This window comes from Strongylocentrotus purpuratus, unplaced genomic scaffold (genome assembly GCF_000002235.5).
Source record: "Strongylocentrotus purpuratus isolate Spur 01 unplaced genomic scaffold, Spur_5.0 spur5_scaffold_9, whole genome shotgun sequence".
In the NCBI taxonomy this organism is placed as follows: domain Eukaryota; kingdom Metazoa; phylum Echinodermata; class Echinoidea; order Camarodonta; family Strongylocentrotidae; genus Strongylocentrotus; species Strongylocentrotus purpuratus.
In genome coordinates this window covers 23,010,987-23,034,823 of record NW_022145615.1, presented here as the reverse complement: position 1 = coordinate 23,034,823, position 23,837 = coordinate 23,010,987, and the positions used below count along the sequence as shown (strand labels likewise).

Here is a 23,837-nt window from a genome sequence, read left to right as displayed (position 1 = left end):
CTATCCCCCATTCGCCTCTTATGAATACCCCTATCAAAATATGATGGGTGCCCCTTTTCCATCGACAAATGCCCATTTCCAATTCTCATAAGTGCCCTGTTCATCCCTGGTGAGTGCCTTTTGGGTAGGTGTAAGAAGTGCCCCCTTTTATACTCTGATAGTTACCCTCTTTACTTTGACACGTGCTCCTTTTCTTTTCTTATAAGTGTCTTATATCCCTTTCGACAAGTTTCCCCTTTTCCCCTCATCATTAAAGGCGCCCCTAATTTCGAGCGACTAAGAGCATTTTCCCCAAAGCTCGCTCGCTTGCATCTATAGATGATATAATTATGTTACTTATCAAAGGTCTTTTCAGTCTTCAGATATAAGAATGTGCTTATAACCCCATCAGAATTGGGTTTTTCCTTTTTTTTTATAAGATGTGATTTTTCGCACTGCGACCTCACATATCTTTGTTCTTTTTCCTCAGTCGCTTCGCTCGCCCGCAAATGATTTTCCAGACCATCACAACAAACAGTTAAGTACGGATGCTTATCTTGTATAATCGTTCGTTCGTGTCTCCTTAGATCAAAATTAATGTATCTTGATCTTCGGAGCAGTTGCTACAACCGGCCGTGTCTTGTATGATGGAAAACAGAAACAAAATTAATATTGAAATCATTCCTGAGAATGTAATTACAATGTACGGGTAGGCCTATATACCAATTTCGAGAAAATTGTTTATTTTCGCTTCGAGAATTCTCTTTGTATGTGCCCTTTTTTCAGAAAGTGTCCTTTTTTGTTGGTGCCCTCACCCCACCCTCTACTTTGAAAGTCACCCCGCCGCCCCTTAAGCCTAGTGTGGGTGAATGTGCATTATTTTGTCAGGTGGTTGTTGTCTCTTCCACAAAATTAATTATCACGGTATTAACTTGGGGGATACTAAAAATATGCAGCCATTTGTTATGCTCACTGGACAGCCACTAATGATGTTTCATCCAAGGACTTATATAGTTTTATCATAATCAAGCAATATTCGACTTACTGGTCCCAAACTGTAGAATAATTTAGATGATTCTGTTAAAACATGGAGATATATCTCCATGGTTAAAACGTGTTCTTCACTTGTTACATTTATAAGTGCTATACAAAAAAAATAGGCCCTGTTTATTTAAAAAATAATTGGTAGAACATAAATGTATTACCCTTTTTCAGTGGTGTTTGTTGATATCTTTTTCTATTTTTCCCCTTCTCCCTTTTCTATCATTTATTGGTATTTACGTAAATTATAATTCATAATGTAAGTTTTATGCATGTTTATTTTGTTATGGCTACCCACATCGCCTCAAAATGTCATGTTTATAGGTAATTTTCTTCTCTCCTACTTGGTGAATATCTACTTTAGGGAAATGTTCATTTAGATTTTAAGAGAAACATGGTTATTGAATTGAGGGAAACAATCTTGTTATTAATTTGTTCTCCTTCCTGTCTTTTCTCTCTTTTCCCCTTTCCCTCCATACCCCTTTCTTTCTTTTGTGAATGATTAAAATTGAGTTAACAGCTTATGATAAGAGGTGATGTTACAAAAATAATAAGAATTGAAAAAAAATGCGAAAGGGGGGGGGGGGGTATATAGATGTCAGGGACACAGTCACGAGTCGATAATTTTGAAGAGCGCCATCGTATGGTGTTTGTTTTACAGCTGGAGATTCAGGATGGAATAAAACCCGCAAGTGGTAAATTGAAGTGAGCCGAAAATCTCTATTTTCTGATGCCTTTGAGAAAGTAATTGAAAGAATAACGTGGACATGGCTTTGATTCTCACGGAAACCGCTAGGTATGTTAATCTAGATCAAGTTAAAAGCTAAATCCGGGTATAAATCCTAGTAAACAATCCTACTTGGATCTGTGGGTGGATACCTCCAGTCACCGTTAAACCAGCCGGGGCTAGTGCGGTCGCTAGCCGCTCCGCCCCGCCAGGTCGCGTTGTTTCATTCTGTGTTGACTTGACTGGTTTTTAAAGCTTCTTCCCCCCCCCCCCCCTTCCATTTAAATTGCTATTTTGTTTTAGTAACATGATACCTGTCTTGTTTTCTTCTTGATTTCTTTTCTTTGAAATGCTTGTTACAGATTTGATGGTAGATCTTTATAAGATTTGCCACTGAATTTTAACTACACAACCACAAAGCAAAGGCACAAATCCAGCGTAAGTTTGTAGATTTAGGCCTAGATCTAGACCTATACGGTCCATGGTAAGACTAACAGTTAAACTAAAGACGAGATAGGATAGAAGGTAGATCTTAATGTTAATGGCACCCTTGCAACAGAATGCTTGTGGTTTCTTATGTTAACAATATTATGTAAGATTTTAGTTAGATTTATCTTCCGTTTTGTATTTCTCTTTTACAGCATCAAGAAGGCTGTCGGTCTTATAAATGAGATTGACTCTTCAAAGTTCCCTCGACTTTTACAACGGATTATTCAGAAACTGCATCTTCGGGTGAGTGGTTTATATCAACATGCATGACAGCTTGTTCCATGTTGTTGTTGCGTTAGTTTTAATGGTGCTTATCTTTCAAAAATGCAGAAGAGTTAAAGTATTTAAAATTGGTTTATAAAATAACCCCTTCCACTCATCAATACTGTGAAAACCTCTGTAGTCTGTACATAGTAAGGGTCCATATGCAGAGATTTACACATTTCATATTCTGGAATATTTTTAATTTGACTTATCTGTCTCCTTTTCACCACCATTAATAAATGTTTTTGTTAGATCGATAATGATAATGATTAGTCAAAATGTAATTAATTCTTGTTGCTCTTTTTGTCATATGAAGAATATTCTTCCACAAAAGAATAATTATGAGACCATTCAACATGTTTCCATTCCGATTTCCCTTTCACTACTATCAATGAATGTTCTATTAAAGTGCATAATAATAATAATATTGATTGATGATAACAAGAATTGATATGTAGTTGGTGATAAATTTTTTTTTTTAGGATGAACTTTCCTTCACAGAAGATGAGGAAGAGAAATTAGAGGATGCTCTCGGAATGCAAAGGAATGACTTAGAACTTGTCTTAGAGACAACAGCTTTCATCCTTGAACAGGTCAGTTCCGTCGAGTTACATTGCATTTTATTGTAAAGATATCCCAGCTTAAATATCAATAGTTCCTCAACTCTAGAAAATAGCTTAAAATTGTTTACTTGACTTTGTATTGTTTTCTCAGTGATTATTTTTCACATGAAAAGTCTTGCAAGTTGTATAGGTACCATGTATGTTTGCCTTTGAGAAGGTCCTAGTTTACTAGTAATTATACAAGATTTTCTTTGAATTGTTTAAAAGAGTTTTAATGAAATTTCCATCATAATAGTTTGAAAATTATAAGACCTGTAGAGAAATAAGCTTGATACATGATATGAAAAGTGAAAAGATACTTCGGATAGAGAAGCTCTTAGATGCAAACACAGATGAATCCAATTTTCTTGTAACTTGTATATGCAGCTGTAGCATGTAAATACGAGGATTAAATCTTAAGTGCGTTATTTTTTTCTCTTCCAGGCAGCATATCATCTGACCAAACCAGCCAACCTTTCTCAGCAGCTTCAAAGCATACATCTCGCTGAAGAAAAGGTGAGTCTTACGCTCAATCTTGCCATAGTAAAATTGCCATTTTGTTTATAGTGATCCCTGTCTGTGAAGTGAAGACAATTTCCCTCTTTTCCTGTTCAGTTACACTCTTATTAGTGATTACCTAGTACATGTACCTATTTAGATGAAGTTATGCTTGTGCAATTTTTTTTCAATCTAACCTGCTTTAATGAAGTGATGATAATCTATACAGGAAGATCGCTCTTCTTCCCTCAATGGGCATTTTGTTTAAAGTACATGTAGTGCTTATTGTGCATCATGTATTGTGCTATACATGTACATGGAATTATTATATTAACATTGTACCCTCTATGGGTTGTTGGATGATTTTGAGCATGCCAATTCCTTGGCGTTTTTGTAGATTGAGAAGATAAGGCTGTGTAATACATTCATAATTATTATCATCATTATAATATGTTCCGCGCCTAGAAACAAAGTATTAGGCGCATCATAAATGTGAGCTATTATTATTATTATTATCTCAGTGTACCGTATGTTATTTATTTGATTAATTAAAGCATCTTTCTTTTCTTTTTTCCCTCTCTCTCTCTCTCTCTCTCTCTCCCTTTCTCTTTCTTTCTCTTTCTCTTTCTCTCTCTCTCCCTCCCCCTCTCTCTCTCTCTCTCTCTCTCTCTCTCTCTGGTTTTCTACAGGTATCTCTGTTTACCAAAGCTTGGACATCACTGGGTAAAGATGTTGTTGAGAAACTCAGAAAAAGAACACTTTCTCCAAATCAGGTAAGTCAGATTTTAAAATCAGTTTTGTTTTTGGATAAATTTGTTTTGTCTTTCTTGTCAGGATATTCACAAAAGCAGTGGAGGCGAAGAAAAAGATTGTTGTTAAAAATATATAAAACTTGATAATCCTACCTTTACAATACAAGTTCTTTTTTTTCTCGTTTGTTTGATAGTGATATTTTAATGTTGCATTTCAGGTTTCGACCTCACTATGTTTGCTACAAATTTTTATATTAAGAGAAAAAAGAAGTTGTTGTTGTCCCAAACATACAGTACATGAAATCAGAATCTTGTGCTGGGACTTTACACAGCCAGGAAATATTATCGCTATGAATGAAATGGGTTACGTAAGATAACTAACAAAGAACAAAAGATAGTGTTGTTGTTGGAGCGAAGAAAAGGCCATGTACTCAACATATTGCAAGTGGTCCTGGATGATACCACATTAAACTCTGAATAAGACGTCAAAGTTCATCTTGCATAGGTCAAGGACATATTCGGGTGTCTGTTAAATTTAACTGGTAGATATGTCAATTCTGTTTGTATCCTTTGATACAGGCAAGTTTACATAATTACTTGGTAAACATTTTGTTTAATTTTGCTGAATATGTTATTTATAAGAACTACGTTAATCTTTTGAAAACAAAGCAAAATGAACAGTAGACTCTTTTAACTGATTTGAAGTATAATGAATTGATGTCAAATTTAAATTCTAAAACAAAAGCAAAGGTTAGTGAAAAACAGGCAAATGCTTTGACTGAGATGCTAAAATGATGTTTTAGTCTCATATGTATATATGTTATTTTGAATATTGTCGAAATGTGAATTATAGTTCTCTGAAGTGGTTAAAAAGAAGAAAAAATGTTTTGTATCCTTTGCAACTCTTCAGCTGACGGACGTGAATTGGAGACTGAACCTTCAGATGTCACAGCAGAACCAAACCAAGCTCAAGATGCCCAATGCCATGTTAGAGCTGGGAATTACTACCGACCATGGAGACAAAGATAGGATACGAATGGAGTTTACTCATGAAGAACTCTTTGCGTTCTATAATCAGGTACCATCCTTAAACATGTTTTGTTTCACGAATGCTGTTTTTTAATGTTTTGTGTGTACTGCATAACTGAGTCACAGTTTTATCCATATTTTTAGCCCTTCACATCGTTATTTGTAATAACCATCCATTATGCATGAATTTCATGAATTAAATAACACTCTTTTTCAGTTGTATATAAGAAAAGCATATCATATGAATGGAGTACAGTACAAATGTGATTAGTTTTTTTTCAAAGTGACCTAAATCTATGATATATTTGTAAAAAACATAAGATATACTTTCAAAGGAACTCATTACAATTTGGCCTTTGAAAATCCTGGGCTTGAATAGGACTATGACCATGTAATATTTTGAGTTATTATGTTTTTTCCATTGCTTTTATTGCTTATTTTCTTAATGTGTAGCACTTACAGTGCATTTCTTAATTTTGATATTAACTTTCTGTGCATTGCCTAGTTTGAGCCTACATTAATTGTCACTTCCCATCACGGTTAATATGTTTTTTTCTGTTTTCTTCTTCATATTTCTTTCTTTCAGTTGGAAACTGTACAAGGACAATTAGATTCTCTGAGCTGATAATAAGATGTAAATATTCTGCAAAGAGAACACACAATCCTCCTGTTCCAGGTCAATTATTGAACTTTAATTACTCACTGGAAGAGACACAACTCCATGCAAACATTTGTAAAATATTTACCAGATTACTAACTCTTGCTGGAGAACGTGGGTAGTATTGAAGCGTGCCTAGTAAATTTGAAGATCGGTAGAAGCTTGAACCTACCTTATGATTACCCCTAAAGGATGAAAAGTTTTCTGAATAACTATTGAATCATGAAAGCAATTCTTATTTCTCGCATGTTCAATTTATGTCAATCAGGAGGCTCTTTTTATATTGTTAGTACCTGTGATATGGACACCAAATTGACACAAACTGAACATTGTTTCCAATTGCAATCTTTTGGGGACATCATTCGGAAGCCTTTGCAGAAATGGCTGTCGCATGTCGATATATATTTTTGTCATATGAACTTGCTGGGGAGTACAAGTCTAAAGGAGATATAGAGGAAATTTAAAGAAGAAATGACTCAAGACTATGTTGGTTTTAGAAGTAAAATAGAATAGTAATGATAATTATTATATTTATATTTTATATAAATGGTAGCCCCTTTTCTAAATGGTACAAGGTGCTGGCCCTTGGTCTGTGAACAAACTAAGAAGGTGTTGGGGTAGGTATGTTTTCAATGGATTGAAAGGATTTGAAGCAAGCCTGCTTGGGGGAAACAGGGGATTCGATATCTAGAACTGATATAACTGATGCCTTTCAAGTTTGTAGTTTGTTCTTCCAGAACAGACCCTAGAAATAACTTTCTATGCACAGTTTCCATCAATTAAAAGGTGCACTTCAATTTCAGTACAAGCCATCAGTCCAAGATAATACTTGTCAAACTGTGAATGTTGCATTGTAAACTTGATAGCCAAGTACCAGTAAATATGCGAGTGACGATTCTGTAATACTGTTTATTGAATGTTACGCTCGCATTGCTCTGATACAATATGTAAAACCGTATTTCTTATGCATTCCAGCGCATCATTTTAGGTTGGAAAAAAAAAATCCAAACTTGGAACTAATTGTCATTTAATTACCAATTGATCATTCTGTATTTTTGTTCTTGGCTTCTCTCGTAAAGATTTATCATAAAAAATCACAAGTTTCTTAATTTAAAATACTCTACTTATCATATCATAGTATTATAATTTTTATAAACAGCTTGCCACACTTATATATTTTGTGGCACTCATTTTGTATATTTATATGTATATTATATCGAGGCATATTTGCCTGTACCTTATAGTGAATGAAGGTCAAGATGTAGAAAATAAAACACATTGAAATATAACTCTGCTTCATTCTTGTATATTATTTCTGTTTGATATTGAATAATTGAAACATAAATATGCAATGCTTCTTTCTTGTGGGACACATACAGGTGCAAAAGTCAAAATGTTCTTCTTGTCTTTCTTTCCTGCTCTCACTTTCCAATCTCGTAACGTTTATTTGCTTTTCTTTTCTTTCCATCCCTTGGTCTTCTTCCTTTTCTCTCTTGTCTTTCCTTCCCTCAATCATAACATTTCTCTGGTAGTCTTCTTTCTCATGAAAATTGTCATCTCTTCTATCTCTTAATGCGCTTCTCTCTTTTCTCAAATTTCTTTCCCTCAAGTTTTGTTTTCTTCTTAATTCCTCTTGATCTCTCCATTTCTCTGTAGTCTTCTCTTGCTTCCCCTCTCTCTACATCTTTGTCTATCTTTTTTTCTCCCCTCATTGCATTTCCATTTCTCCATAGTTCTTCCCTCTCTTTCATCATCTCTTCTTGACCTCTCTAATTCTCTGGCACTTTCTGTTCTCCTCCCTTTTTGTCCCAGTTCCGTATTTCAGCAAGCAATAATGACATTTCCATGCAATTTACTTTGTCTTTTCATGTACATTTAATACATAATTTATCCTTCACTGGACTAGCCGACCTAACCATGTAACATCCATATAAGGAATACAATATTGCAATTAAAAAACATAATTCTCTTGAATTAAATTCAAACAAAACTAAAAATGAAGAACTATACATGATATGCTACCCCCAACACCAATAACTTGTTTAAAAATTAATGACGTAACAGAAGGTTTTCACATCGTATTTAGGAATCTTTTCAAGTCGTACAAGTTTGAGTGTAATACACTTTTGGAATTGGCATTGGTTTTGCAAAAGAAAATTGTATTTAAATTATTCCTTGTATTAAGTAGATCGTTTCATGAGAAAGAGTAGATATTACTTTAGCAATGCTTCACAACAGTTTCAATTCTGTGTATACAGTCCTTGTCTATGGATATGTCTTACTGAAGACCATAAAGAATCTGCAGTATGCTTGACTAATATCAAAAGGCACAGTCAACATGAAACAAACAGACTTTTACTTGATACTAAATGCATGTATCATTACGTGACATGTTAAATTAGTCATTCCCAAGTGTGTATAAAGTGTGTAAACTGTGTATGAAATGAAAAGTTACCAGATATTTGAAAAAAATGTTTTCTATTTCTACAACCTTGACTAAGACATATTTGAAGAGGAGTTCTAAAAAAAATACAAAATGGAATATTTGTAATTACCAAGAAGAATTTGAACCCATTGTTATCACAAGGCCAAATTAAATTGAAGGATACAAAGTACATTTGCCTAAGGTTGCTCACAGAGTTACATTGCACACTTGTGGCTGGAGAGCCTTTGGACCCGGAACAATGATGAATTATATTGGAACATACGATGCAGTCAAGTTCATGATCTATATAGCATAATGATGCAAAATTATTCCTTCCATTAAATCTCTCAAATCCAGTCATGAAACCATGAATGAATGTCAAATGTGTCAGAGGTTACCATCATTACATATTACACTTCAAGTACATATCAGTTGTTTTTCAACCTGTTGCTCGCTTCCCTCTTGTAATGGATAGAAGGAATCATATTACTTTAAAGTTGTAGTGCTAACAGTTTATAGCTGTCATATTTTACATCAGTAGAGACTGATAACTTTTTTTCCATAAATGAATGGTGGTTCTTTCATTGAAAATACATACTGTTCCTTCTTTATAGTTACTCACAAGTTACACATACATGAGCCTCGAGTGGTACAGTGGAAAAAAATGCTTTGTTTCACACACTTCAGAATCAAAAATCCTTGAAAAACACTGAACATATGCAGTGTTTTAGAATAAATTGGCTTAACAGTGTACTATAATAGATGTTTACAAAATACACCCACAAATTTTTAATATGCCTCACATTTTCAGTGGTCACATTGTTAATGCCTGGTATACACTAATTCACTAAAAACTATGTACATAATCATAAATAATTTCTAGTTCTCTTGAAAATAAAATAAAATTAGTGGGAAAAAATGAACAAGGCATCTTCACATATATCCAACCGACTAACTAAAATCACATTTTCGTTATCTCAAAATCGAAGGCTTCAATGCTTGAGTCGTATGCGTAAGAAAGATTCATAGGAATCAGAGAGCGTGATAAACTATTAGCCTTGTATAACTACTCATTAGAATCATATCCCTTAAAGATAAGCTTGAGTTCTGGTAATAATACAAAATAAGTAGGCCCGACACCATGTGCTTACTTAACACAGGTCACTATGAGAGCAAATGAAAGTTGTGTTTCTCATTGAAGATGATTTCCAGCAAGTTTTTGTGAGGTTGTTCAGAAAGGATGCCTTCAGAATGGATGCCTTTAGAATGGAGGTCTTTAGAATGAAAGTCTTTAGAAAGGTTCTTCACTGGTATTACTCTTGGAATCCTTGAGGGCACTGAATCGGGTGATGATCTCATCGATGGACTTCTCACCGTGGACCTGGTTGTCCCTGGTACGCACATTGGCTGTTCCATTCGTCTTCTCCTTCTCACCAACAACTGGTAACAAAAGACGAACAAAATGACAAAGATGTTGATATAAGAGAATATAACATTATGAAAACCATAAATCCAAGGCACAACCGATGACAAAAATATCGAAGTTATGAATTTTTGAAGGTGCAATCAATCAGACACAAATTATCAACTCTGTGACGTATCTTGCAAGTTCCCCACAGCCTCCCATTTGCCCTTTACTAAAAAATTTCAAAAATGTAAAAGTGTTATAGTTTCCCTTATGTAAATTTTTAATCATACATTCACCCTAAATATAATTGATGAAAATATGTTTTTTTACAATCCATGTATAAGAAAGAATCTATTCCATTATCAATGACTGAGGAAATGAAAGTGTAAAAAATGTTCTGTACAGAGCAAATTGGAGTCGAGCTCGCAAGATACGTCAGTGATGCCAAATTGTGTTTCACATATGACAACTTAAAAAATTCATAACTTTTTTATTCTTCATCGCATTTTGCTTAAACTAACACTAAACTCGTTTCTCTCATTTGCCTATTTCTATTAAAGGCATCGTTTAACAATGTTAAATCTTAGATGCCCGGCCCTACCTGTTATCGGTGTCTGTGATATGGTGTACTATTGAAGCCCTAAAAAAATTGCACTTTAAAATGATCAAGAAGTGCCTCAAGAAAGTAAAAATCTTTGAGTGACCAGTTTTACCATACTCGTTTTCCCCAATAGACTGTAGTGTTCTGAAAACCCTTAGGAAAACACAAAATTCGGTTTTGATTTCCAATCATAAATATCTTGATAATCAGACAGACAATCGGCTTGTAAAGGGCATTGGGTTCCTGACTGACCTAAAGGTTTATATTTATCGTTGAAGTATGAGCTACATCCAGGATTTTGTTTCAGAATCTGAGGTAATGTTACCGAGCCACTTTAACAACTTGAGTCCTACTCACCCAGGATGAAGTTGAACTGAGCCAGTTGACCGTTGCGGATCTTCTTGTTCATGGTGTCTCCTGCATCGGTGTCCGCCTCGCAGGAGAATCCTGCATTGTGGAGTTTGTCCTTGACCGTGATGGCGTAGTCATTGAAGGCTGGACCGATGGGGATCACGATACACTGACGAGGGGACAGCCAGAACGGCCTGAAAGAGGGTCAGAAAAAAAAGATAAGTAACTTTAACTTAAAAGCATTGTTTAATAATGCAAAATCTGAGATGCATGGCCCTACGTGTTATCAGCATCTGTGATATGGTGTAATATTGAAGCCCTAACAAAAATTACGCTTCAAAATGATTACAAAGCACCTCAAAAAAGTTTTTAAAAATTGAGTGACCGGTTTTATGATGTTAATTTCCACCCATAGACCGTAGTGCGTTTTTGAAATTTTGAATTCCAATCTTAAATATCTTGATAATCAGACGGGCTCAATCCAGGATTTTGTTTAGAATCTGAGACAAAGATACCCAATCCCTTTAAAAGCCCTATTTGTAACAGAAAACTAGAATAATAAGGACATACTGCCCAGATCATGCTTATCTTCTGGATGCAGAGGCAATCTGCTTGCTATCCATATTTACATGAGTTTAATACATACAACAAGAAAAACCAAAGCTCATTAACAATTTGAAAAAGTATTCGATGATGATTGTTCTACCCGACTGCTAAGAAAGTATGAAGATGCTTGTAAGTAAGCAACTAGAAGACCGACGGCTTGAAGTCCTCTTTGAGGGACTTCGTAATGGGGATTAATGCCTTACCAAAGGGCACAAGTGCATTGACTTGGGTTTTGAACCCTGGAACTCCCAGTTACAAGACCACTGAGCCTCTGAGGTGTCAAATATCAAGTTCCTCCTATAAAAGTATATGCTTGTCATTCTTGCAGCCCTTCTTTATTTTTGGCAACCTACAATTTAAAGCCCGTCTGCATTAATTTGGCCAGGGGGGATTAGACCTCCCTGCAAGGTCACTGACAGATGGTTATCTCATCTTTAATCAGATCTCAATTACATAAGAAAAAGAGGACCATGGGGGACCAATGGTCACCGATTAGGCATTGTTTGCCATATAGAGGGCGCAAGTAGCTATAAGAAGTGCAGTGGGGCTTTAAAGCAAGCTTCTTACCATTTTCCTCCAAAGTTCTCAGTGAGGATGGCCATCATACGTTCTACTGACCCCAGGATAGCTCTGTGGATGATCACTGGTCGCTTCTCTGTTCCATCAGCACTGTCAATAAATGCAGAGATTAGACAATGACAACAATTAATGGTTACATTCCCTATAACAATGTGTATAATTTTAGTAAATCGAACATACATTCAGTCAAAACTGCTTTAGTGCCCACCTGTCTACTAAGACCACATTCTTTGATTCCCTTGAAAATGGTTTCTCATTGAAACATGTACAAAAGGAACCTGTACATAAAGACCACCTGCCTATAAAGACCACTTTTCTTTATAGACAGGTTTCACTGTACCTGCATCAACATGTATTCCAAGCGAAGGGTGATTACGTGCGATGCATCCTGTCTAAAAATATAGCGATTGGAAATTTATTGAGCCAAACCACAAATTGTAGAATGATTGTCGCAAAAGGGTAAAGAAACCTACTGGTATAAATAATGAAAATGCAATCTTCTAATATGTGTACACATGTGTTTCCTACTCTTCAACATGCAATATTGAGAGTTTTCAGGAAGCAATGTGATAGTTTACTCTCCTTTCTGTTTTCCAACTTACTGATACAAATACAACCAGCAAGTCTTGACCACGAGAAAGGGACGTATGGAATATTCAGGAGTCTGGAGTGACAGATGGGGGGGGGGGGGGGGGGGCATGTGTCAAACGAGTGGATCTTACTACAGTCAAACCTGTCTATAGCAACCCCCCAAGGGAAACACAAAAAGTGGTCTTTGTAGACAGGTTCCTTTAGAACATGTTTCAATGAGAAACAATTTTCAAGGGAAACACAAAATGTTGTCTTTATAGACAGGTGGTCTTTGTAGACAGGTGGTCACTAAAGCAGGTTTGACTGTATTTAGCCCCTACTTAACTACATATTTTTTTATCAATATTTCCTAACAATTATTACCCCCACATATTTCAACCACTTCCTCTGCACTTGAAAATATATTGTATCATTGTACTTTTGCAAAAGGAGAAGCTTTGAACAATCATCTGAACTAAAAATGTAGCCACTTTTTATTCTCAAGACATTGTCAGGCACGCATTTTCTTAATTACTACCCATCGCAAAGACAGGGTAAAAAATAAGAGACAGGTATGTAGATTTAAGTTTGACTTAGGAGATAGGCGTGGAGATTTAAGTTTGACTTACGCTGAATACTTGAGGTTGAATCTGATAGGGAGTTGGAAGTCAAGCTGGATGGTAGCACACTGGTGAGAGCGACGAAGGGCATCCAGAATGGTGATGTCAATCTAATCAATGCAGAGATGGGAGTAGGATAAAATTTAATTTAAAATCTCTTTCTATTTTCTTCCTGCATGATTGAGAATAATTCTTCTAAGAGCAGCACAAGATTAGTGGAGTTTTGTTGCAGAGGGCGCTACACAAACTAATCTTGTGAGATAATGAAAAGCTGAGTGTCAAATTTGAAAGAACATACAATCTAAATGACAAAATCATCTGTTTGATCAATATTGGTTCAGAGATGGGTGAAATATCCATAAATATAACCATTTCTAATATTTATGGGGCCCTACAAATATTCAATGATTTTGAACAAAACGAGATAGCACCTCACAGCTAATTTATTTGAATGATAAACAGTATCAAAGAATACAGGAAAAAAGTTCGCATAAACTATTATCTACTGCGAGCCAGAAAGAGTGTAACTCATATTACTTCACTACTCTAAACAATTTAATTTTTTTTAACATATTTTGGAAATTCACAAATATTAAGGGAATTAAGGGATGCTATAAAAGCAGGTGACCATTAAAAGAAAATTAAATCAAGATGTATAAGATATAACAAAGAGATAATTTACTGGAAAGTTTCAAATGTTCTTGAATTGAGAGAAAAAATCAACATAGCTGGTGTAATTACCTTTGGTCCATAAAACGCTCCATCTGCAGGGTTAATTCTCCATTCCGCACCGAATTTATTCAAAGTGTTCTCAAGTTGCTACAAAACAAGAGAGATATATTTGTTAAAGTCTAAGATCAACAACTGTGGTTCTGATTCTTTAGTATCTGCAGTGCTGATGTAAGAACTATGGGCAATTCCACGGTAACGGAAGGACACTCAGACAAGATTTTTGAACTTCAGGTTCATACTAAAAGAAATGTTTTATTAGTATGTATTAAACTATGGGGAACAAAATGTGTTTCAGTCAAGTGGAAAGCTTCATCAACTTCACAAAGTTTGGATAAACACTAATTAACTGGAAAAACCATGTCCATTTTTATGTCCTTACGTTACCGAGATAATTAATATGCACATTCTTAAACTACTTAACTATAATGACAATTTTTTTGGGGAGAATTAAAGGCACTTATATAGGTATTATATCTGTACTGTTTCACATCTTATACTAATAAAACAGTTCTTTTAGTATGAACCTGAAGTTCAAAAATCTTGTCTGAGTGTCCTTCCGTTACCGTGGAATTGCCCCTATAACTGTCAATGTTAAAATGTGAAATTTGTGCATACCATAAATTCATATGTTAATATACCTACATCTAAATGTTGGAGATTGTAAAAGGATGTAAAAGACTTATATGAGAACGTCACAATCATATTAACCCATTGTCTATCGGAATAGGGTAGTTTCTGAATTAATCCTTTTGGGAATATGGGGTTAAATATTTATATTAGTTGGACTTGCAATGATATTAGGCAAAATATACATACCATTACATATTTGGAGGTTTCTTGCTTATTTTCGTGCAATATTGCAATCTTTCCCTTACCACTACCAAACGAGGGATAATCATCCACTGTGAGTCTTCATGAAAATTAATATTAATTCAAGAAAAGTCGGTGATAAATGGTTGGAATATATGAGGTGTCGTGGTGTAGTGGATACGTCACCGGACTGTGGATCTCATGGTTTGTGGTTAAAGTCTTCTCGTGGCACTAATGTCCTTTGCCAAGACATTAAAATCTATATTGCTTCTTGCAGAGCCCAGTAGTAGTAAATAAGTACTTGGTAGGAATTTTAATCCTTCAATACTTCTAGCACAGCTACTTTTAGGGATACTGGGAAAATGCTAGGGTATTAATGCTACTATGTAGGTGCCTTGAACATCCCCTCGGATGGATATAAATTTAAGTGCAGCTAGCTCTGAACAATATGTGTGATATCAAAATAAAAATAACATCTGAAGGTCTTTAAAAATCCATAATAGCAATGTTTGTGTATATAGAAATACAGCAGAAAATGGGTATCCCATTAAAGCCCCACCTCACTAGTTTGGCCAGGAGGGATAAGACCTCCCTGCATGGTCACTGACAGGTGGTTATCTCATAAAATAAGCTCTCAATTAACATAAGGAAAAGAGGATCATGGGGGACCGATGGTCACCGATTAGGCAATGTTTGATATACAGAGGGCGCAAGTAGCTTTTAAGGACTGCAGTGGGGCTTTAAATACAAATAAAATTACCTTCTCAGCACTGTCCCAGACCGCGATTTCTCCAAGATATTTCTCTGGCCGAGTGGACAGGGCGAGTTTGTAGGTGAAGCCAAACACATCATACACAGCCTGTAAGAACTCCAGACATCCTGTTATCTCTTCTTCAATCTGCAAGAAAAGAAATAAATCAAATTCAGCATTAAAACTTCAAGAATACTACAAATAACATCAAAATTTAGTTAAAGCTTTACAGCTTCTTGTGTTAATAGACTAGTTCAGGGTTAGCACAAGTCTCAAATGACCCCGAATATTCACAGATCTTCAAAACATGAAGAAGTCCCCACTTTGTACAGCGATGGAGGTGCTACATAAATAGCCTTCGTTTCCCCTTTTCAAAGAATACTTCCACCTGTGTATCGTAGAGTGCACTGCTTGTGCATAAATGAAAGATTACATAACTTTCATGAGAGCCAAGTGCTCCTATGTTGAAGCAACTACACTGGCTTCCCATCAAACAGCGAATTGAATTCAAACTAGCACTTTTAGTGTACAAGTGCTTAATGCATTCTGCTCCACACTATCTGTCTATCATGCTTACTACTCCTCCAGTTTCCAGATACCATCTGCGTTCACGGAACGATCAGACCCTATTACTGATCCCACGCACCAACACCAAGGCAGCCGAACGCACATTCTCTTATGCTGGACCATCCACCTGGAACACTCTGCCACAACACCTCCGCCTATGTAGTACAGAAGACACTTTCAAAAAGAAACTTAAAACCCAACTCTTTCCATCTTGAATCCGTAATGTACATTTTGAGTAGCTAAATTTTATTTTCGTTCATAATATCTTTATTACTGTCCCTTGTTTAATTGTTATGATTTGTAGGTTTCTTTTCTGTTGTATAGCGCTCTGATCAGTTTGTCTGTAGTAGCGCTCAATAAGAATCAATTATTATTATTATTATTATTATGAGCAAGTATCCAGTATTTTGTCTGCAATGATCTCTATCTGCTCATGGCTTATACACAAGATTCAATGGGATGTCGGTGACCTTGTACTTATGATGGCTTTGTGACACACTCCCTGGTGACAGAGATATGGGGAGAGGATAGATAACACAGCAGGGTTCGTACACTTACACATTTTAAAAATTCCATGACTTTCCATGACTTTCCAGAGCAGGATAATGTAAATTTCCATGACCATTTTCAATGATGAACATGTCTTAATTTAAAGCGTACAACTATACATCATCGCAATACTAGGAAGCAAATCACAAAGCTATAAGGCGCACCCCTATTTCGAAGACCACCCCCCCCAAAAAAAAAAAAAAAAAAAAAAAAAAAAAAAAATCTGAAAAAAAATTTGGAAAAAAAATCTGTCATCTTTAGTTTAAAAACAACATTGTTACTAGACCTAGGTCTAACTTAGTTCACAAGCACTTCAACTGTGCCTTGTATAATGAAAAGTGAAAGTATTTTTTGAACACTGAAATAAGACGCGATCTGATCTGGTTAACAAAAAGCCACCAAAAAAAAGCCAACATTGGTCTTTTTGTTAACATCAGATCGGCTCTTATTTCAGTGACAGTGTTCGAAAATACTTTCATTTTGTTACGAGGCACAGTTGAAGTGCTTGTGAACTAAGTTATACCCAGTAACAATGTTGTTTTTAAAACTAAAGATGACAGAATTTTCCTCCTAGTCCAAACAGAAATGTGGACAGGCTAGTTTTCGTGTGGTGATTCGTTATCCCCTGTGTAAGTGAGCTGCATCATACAGGTGAGTGAGTTGAAGACACGGGAGAGCTTCGGCCGGCAAAGTGCCTTGTGACAGGGCATAATTTATCGAGACTGACAACAAAGAGAGAGAGAGAGAGAGCTTCCAAAATGAAAACTTCAAACTCTAAAAACTTCAAGCTTTATGTCCCTCGAAGAGGACCTAAAGCTGTTGGTCCTCTGGCTGCTTACTAACAAGCATTTATGCTTTCTTACCAGTCAGGTAAAATAACCACCACTACTACACACATACATGTTGTGGTCGATTACCTGATCTTGGGGACAGAAGATATGGGCATCGTCCTGCTGGAAACGCCTTACTCTCGTCAGACCACTGAGAGCGCCAGACAGCTCATTGCGATGTAGCACGCCAAAGTCAGCCATTCTCAGGGGCAGCTCTCTCCAAGAGCGTGGGCGAGTGTCAAAGATCAGGCTGAAACAAGCAACAACAACCAACAACAAGAACAGGTTCAGTTGGTATGTTGAGGAGATATCATATTCAGAGAAAAAATACACGGAAGTGGTGAGCTATAGTGCTCTGGTTAATTGAAAAAGACATATTCATAATGAGCACAAGCAAGGCTTTACACAAAGGAAAAACATTTAAAATTGATTATTTATTAATTTCAGCTATCAAACAAACAAAAAGCTATGAACAAGCATTAAATGTTCACATGTATTTCCTACTTTTCAACCAGTCAAGTTGAGAGTATTCAGGAAAAACAATGTGATGAATTTACTCTCCTTTCTGTTTTCCAACTTACTGATATGAAAGATGACCAGCAAGTCTTGACCACGAGAAAGGGGTTGACAAATGCTAGTGAAGGTGGATACCATCATATTCAAAGGTTTTCTTAAATTAATTAACACCTTTTAAATGGTATGAGCTGAGATCTGGGCCCTGTCTTTAATACAAAGAGTTGCAATTGATCCAAATCGATTGCAAGTCCTCTTTTCAATCGCAAGTTTGCACTCTCCTATCTCTTATGTACCAAGTTGCGATTAATATCAACTCATTGTATGACAGGGACCTGATCATGCAATTTCATTCATTTCATTGTGGAAGAAACTACCAAGAATTTATTGGGAAAAATATACACGGGACTGGTGAGCGATAGTTCTCTGGTAAATTGAAAAAAAGCTCTGGTAAAAACCGAGAAAATACTTTTAATATCTCTGTGAGAATATCGCACTTCCACAACACCAAATCCTAAAGGAGCTCCTGCGAACAGATTTTTTTTAAAACACTCATTGTACTGAAGGACTTTACAATACACAGAGAGATAATTCTCTGTGATGTGATTAAGGGTGATTAACCGGAGAGTCCTCATTATCTAGGGAAATGATGTCTGCCAAAATAAAAATTGAGTTCTGGTCATGCGATTGAATTGTGAAAGAAACAATGTGGAAATGATTAGAAAAGGTTGATCAAGTAGCATATAAGGATTGGTGTGTACTGCAAGGTTCTGGAATCATGAAAACGATAAGAGATTTGGCCCAGTCTTGGTTAAAGTAACAAGCACTGTACACAGAAAGATGTATATAGGATTACCCAAATGTGTGGCATAAAAACGTGGTCCTAATTTTAAGCTGTTACATGTCATATTTAGAATATAAAGCCATTTGAGCCATGCTTTTCAGGAAACATTTTTTCTCTTATATTCCTCCACACTTGCATAATAACAATGAAAACGCTCTCAAATTATTTTTCATCCCTCCCCAGAACTCAACCTTCTCTTTAATTTGAAAACTTATAAATCTCTGAATGAGCTGGAGGCAGGAGGTCAGACCAACTTACCAATGACCAGGACAGTTCATGGGTTTCAGACCATACTTCTCCTTCTCCACATCAATCTGGAACATGCAGTCCTGGAGATGTAAATAAAAACAAACACGAAAAAAATCTCACACACTCACTTTAAAGGGATCGTTTAACAATGTTAAATCTGAGATACACGGCCCTACGTGATATCAGCGTCTGTGATATGGTGTAATATTGAAGCCCTAAAAATATTGCGCTTCAAAATGATCAAGAAGTGCCTCAAAAAAGTACAAATCTTAGAGTGACCGGTTTTACCATACTCGTTTTCCCCAATAGACTGTAGTGTTATGAAAAACGTTTGGCAAACGGTTTTCAAAATGTGTAATTCCAATCATAAATATCTTGATAATCAGACAGGTGATCGGCTTGTAAAAGTCATGGGGTTCCTGACTGACCTCAAGGTTTATAATTCTCATTGCAGCATGAGCTAAATCCAGAATTTTGTTTCAGAATCTGAGACAAAGTTACTGGATCCCTTTAAAAGAGAATAAGAGTAATACTAAGTTGAATGCATGATTTCATGCTGAAATTGAAGCTGCAAAAATGGTTGAAGATATTGTGATCCAATTTCTAAGAAATTGTTATAAAAAAAAGCTTCAAGAGATAGGATATTCCTTATAGCATACATCATAAACATGCAACACAAAGCTAGTGATTTGGAAACAAGCTATTTCCTTGGAATCACAATCAAAATCCTACAATGTCCTCCTTTTAATGCCTATCTGCACTAACCAGGAGGGATTAGACCTCCCTGCATGGTCACTGACAGGTGGTTATCTCATCAAATCAGCTCTCAATTAACATAGGAAAAAGACGACAGTGGGGGACCAATGGTCACCGATTAGGCATCGTTTGCTATAAAGAGGGTGCAAGTAGCTGTAAGTAGTGCAGTGGGGCTAGTTTCTAAGAGATATACAGGCAGTTTATGCTGAGTGCACTAACCCTTAATAGTTTACTTAATCATGCTGTCGTGCAGCCTTCAATGGCATTCTGGGTACCCTAAAGTCTGCATTACAATAGTTTTTGCTATCGCACTTTGCACAGTGCAGTTGATAGTAAAAATAGCGCATGGCAGTTGACTTTCTCTTAGCCAGTCATTTGTATCTATCCATGCGTTTCTTAAAGATAGCTAACAGTAACAGTGACCATAACATAACAAAACAAACAAATACATAAAAGACTATGTACACATGTAGTTCCAACTCTTCAACAAAAAAAGTCTAGAGTGTTCAGGAAACACAATGCGATATTTTACTTTCCTTTCTGTTTTCCAACTTACTGATATGAAAGATCAACCAGCAAGTCTTGACCACGAGAAAGGGATCCATAATCACTAAGTCAAAAATAATTAATCTTTTGTCTTAACGTTATAAAACAATGTCCTCCTCTTCAAAATAACATACATGTATCTGAGAGATATACAGGCAGTTTATACTGAGTGCAATGGCCCTTAAAAGTTTACTTCACTGCATGTAACACAGGGGTTTATGGATGAACAGACATACAGCATAATGCTGCCAATGTCCTGATGTCGCATCCACAAAAAAGAATAGAAAATTGATTATTTAGCCAATCTGAGATGTATTGGCAGTATATGTCAAATAAAATTGTCTTTAAAGCCCCACTGCACTACTTATAGCTACTTGCGCCCTCTATTTAGCAAACAATGCCTAATCAGTGACCATTGGTTTCCCCATGTTCCCCTTTTTCTTATGTTAATTGAGAGCTGATTTGATGAGACCACCTGTCAGTGACCATGCACGGAAGTCTAATCCCTCCTGGCCAAACTAGTGCAGAGGGAAAAATTTATTTTACTGCATGTAGAATAAAGGTTATGATGGTAGGACTTACGTCATAATGTTGCCAATGTCCTGACGTTATCCACAGCTTACTGTTGTAGATGTTGGGTGAAATGACCTCCTGGAATCCACGCTTTCTGTATTCAGTCTAATCCAAAGAACAAACGAATAGAAGAATTCAAGGTACGATCAGACAATAAACACGATGTGGGCACCAAGTTAATTTAGAAAACACTCCTATGCCCATGTGCCAACTTTGAGTGAGAAACTTTGAGGGAGATAATGCACACACAGCATCACAAAAAATGAAAGTCTGTAGATTAACAAGCATTTCTACCATCCATTTTATTTTTCTCTCCTCCTGAGCAAGAATCATCTCGTTTGAAACAACATATTCATAAAAAAACACATGCAAGACTTTACAAAGAATTATACTTCTCAAATTGATAAATATTCATTTAAGCTATCAGACAAACACAACCCTATGAACAATCATCAAATGTTCACATGTATTTCCGACTCTTCAACCAGTCAAGTTGAGAGTATTCAGGAAAAACAATGTGATGAATTTACTCTCCTTTCTGTTTTCCAACTTACTGATATGAAAGATAACCAGCAAGTCTTGACCACGAGAAAGGGATTGACAAATGCTAGTGAAGGAGGTAACATCGTATTCAAAGGTTGTCTTAAATTCATTATTAAAGACCTTTGAAAGGTAAGGCTGAGTACAGGTCATGCAATTTCATTGTGGACAAAACTAATAAGAACTTATTGGGTAAGGTTGATGAATTAGTAGACAAGAATAGGTAGGTATTGTGGTAAATTGCATATCATAAAAAGCACTGTACACCGATATGGGTATATGGGACTGCACATACACATGTGGCATCAAATTTAGATCCAGTTTGAAACTAATGAAAGCTGTATTTGCAATATTAAGCCAACTCCATTAAAATTCTTTTCATATCACATTTTTGCTTTTAATGAATTCTTCCATATACAGGTAGGAATGAAAAGACTGATAAAGCTTATAAATCAATTTTCACTTTTACCAGAACTTAACATTATCTTTAAACACGGATGCCAAGGCATACGTACCCTAATGAATTCCACAAGAGTGTTGTAGATGAATGCTCCCTTGGGCTGGAAGAAGCAGCTACCAGGACTCAACTCATGGAAGAAAAACAGCTCTTGTTCCTGAAAGATAAAATCATAAAGAAAAACATTAAAAGTCATAGTGATGTCTCAATAATTTAAATCTGGGCCACATCTTGTAAAGAGTTGCAATTGATTCAACTTATCGCAATCTCATATCAATCTCAAGTTACTCTGTACCAAAGAGATGGGATTAATCTTGTGAATAATTAATACGAATTGTGATCATCCGAATCAAACACATCTTTTCATAAGATAGGGCCCTATGTTATCAAATAGCGGCTATCACGCATAATCTCTTGCCTTACAGACATACACAAAGACAGACAGACAGATTGACAAACACTCCCATGGACACACTCTTTCAATCTTCCTACGATTTCTCTTCCAGGCTTCCTCCTGAAACTATTCCTATTCTTCGAGCCGTCAGTTGTCCCGAAACAAGACAGACTATTGCCTTGCAAATGCACAGACAGACACATGAACAGACAAACAAACCATTTAATACATCCTTTGATCTCTCTTTGCAGCTTCTTCCTGGAAATGTTTCGATCCTACGAGTTGTTTGTTGTCTGTAAATGGAACAGGCTCTTACCTTACAAAGACAGAGACAAAAGGACATACAGACGGACAGAAAGACAAACATTTGAATGTACACTACTTTTTAATCCATCCTTTGATCTCTCTTTGCAGCCTCTGCCTGGAAATGTTTCCATCCTTTGAGTTGTTTGTTGTCTGTAAATGGAACAGACTCTTACCTTACAAAGACAGAGACAAAAGGACATACAGACGGACAGAAAGACAAACATTTGAATGTACACTACTTTTTAATCCATCCTTTGATCTCTCTTTGCAGCTTCTTCCTGGAAAAGTTTCGATCCTTTGAAATGTATGTTGTCTGTAAATGGAACAGACTCTTACCTTACAAAGACAGAGACGAAAGGACATACAGACCGACAGACAGACGGACAGACAGAAAAACATTTGAATGTACCCACCTTTCCTAGCTTCCTGTGATCTCTCTTTGCAGCCTCTGCCTGGAAATGTTTCCATTCTTTGAGCTGTTTGTTATCTGGGAATGAGATACCATAGATTCTCTGCAAACTCTCCTTGTCTGCCTTACCCTCCCAATAGGTGGAAGACGTCTGTCAAACAAGAACAAGGAAAGAAAATAACAGCTGATGAATTGGTGTTTTATAGCATTGGTAGTTTACAAATACAAAATACATAAATTCTATTATGTATATATATATGTATATATATAAAACATTAAGGCATTTCTACAATTGGTGATACAAGAACAAAGATTAGACAATAACCTACTCCATCCTTCTAGCCCATTATACAAATGAAAAAATCCCGCTTTTCAAACAGCATATTGTTGTATTCTGACTAAACAAGTCTGCATTGTGAGGGTGTTTCCAATTATATCCATTTAACTTTTGAGCATCTTGCGTGTAAGTTGAGAGTAAAAGTATGTTGAATATCAACTTAAATTATTTGTATGCGCCTTGAGCATCTCTAGAGATGGATATGTTGCTCTTTATAAATATTGTTATTATTATTATTATTATTAAAATAGCACATGAAACATAGATATCTGTTAGCCAAACATTCATTTATGTGTTTCATGAATAAAAACCAAGGTATCATTATCCTAAATACCCAACAAGCCTATGTACACATGCATTTCCAACTCTTCAGCCGGTCAAGTTGAGAGAATTCAGGAAAAACAATGTGATAAATTTACTTTCCTTTCTGTTTTCCAACTTACTGATATGAAAGATAACCAGCAAGTCTTGACCA

General features: G+C 36.0%; 2 protein-coding genes across 3 annotated transcripts in view; one reads left to right on the top strand and one right to left on the bottom strand.

The window, feature by feature from the left end:
- The first annotated feature begins 1,684 nt into the window (after window positions 1–1,684).
- Window positions 1,685–7,328, top strand: LOC575030 (COMM domain-containing protein 10). Its single transcript, XM_775450.4, has 7 exons — window positions 1,685–1,816; window positions 2,389–2,479; window positions 2,983–3,093; window positions 3,547–3,618; window positions 4,290–4,373; window positions 5,263–5,430; window positions 5,968–7,328. Exons 1-7 carry the CDS (start codon window positions 1,788–1,790, stop codon window positions 6,004–6,006), a joined length of 594 nt encoding a protein of 197 aa, XP_780543.1. The 5' UTR covers window positions 1,685–1,787; the 3' UTR covers window positions 6,007–7,328.
- Window positions 7,329–7,890: 562 nt separating this feature from the next.
- Window positions 7,891–23,837, bottom strand: part of LOC755937 (threonine--tRNA ligase, cytoplasmic) — a 33,493-nt gene continuing 17,546 nt past the window's right edge. Inside the window, exons 9-19 of one of the 2 annotated variants that reach the window (XM_030976300.1) lie at window positions 23,030–23,176; window positions 21,975–22,073; window positions 20,929–21,024; window positions 19,054–19,124; window positions 17,526–17,688; window positions 15,502–15,639; window positions 13,941–14,018; window positions 13,209–13,309; window positions 11,998–12,099; window positions 10,831–11,018; window positions 7,891–9,904 (exon numbers count right to left, since the gene is read on the bottom strand). In XM_030976300.1, the coding sequence (XP_030832160.1) occupies window positions 9,756–9,904; window positions 10,831–11,018; window positions 11,998–12,099; window positions 13,209–13,309; window positions 13,941–14,018; window positions 15,502–15,639; window positions 17,526–17,688; window positions 19,054–19,124; window positions 20,929–21,024; window positions 21,975–22,073; window positions 23,030–23,176 (1,332 nt within the window). In that variant the 3' untranslated portion in view covers window positions 7,891–9,755. The remainder of the gene's footprint in view (window positions 9,905–10,830; window positions 11,019–11,997; window positions 12,100–13,208; window positions 13,310–13,940; window positions 14,019–15,501; window positions 15,640–17,525; window positions 17,689–19,053; window positions 19,125–20,928; window positions 21,025–21,974; window positions 22,074–23,029; window positions 23,177–23,837) is intronic. The other variant, XM_030976301.1, reaches the window with a different exon arrangement.

What these genes read in the sequence shown, in the direction of transcription:
- LOC575030 (XM_775450.4), top strand. Translation starts at nt 1,788, where the DNA reads ATGGCTTTGATTCTCACGGAAACCGCTAG. An exon ending in ATTCTCACGGAAACCGCTAG is followed by an intron (nt 1,817 to 2,388) that starts GTATGTTAATCT and finishes TCTCTTTTACAG; the next exon opens with CATCAAGAAGGCTGTCGGTC. An exon ending in TTCAGAAACTGCATCTTCGG is followed by an intron (nt 2,480 to 2,982) that starts GTGAGTGGTTTA and finishes TTTTTTTTTTAG; the next exon opens with GATGAACTTTCCTTCACAGA.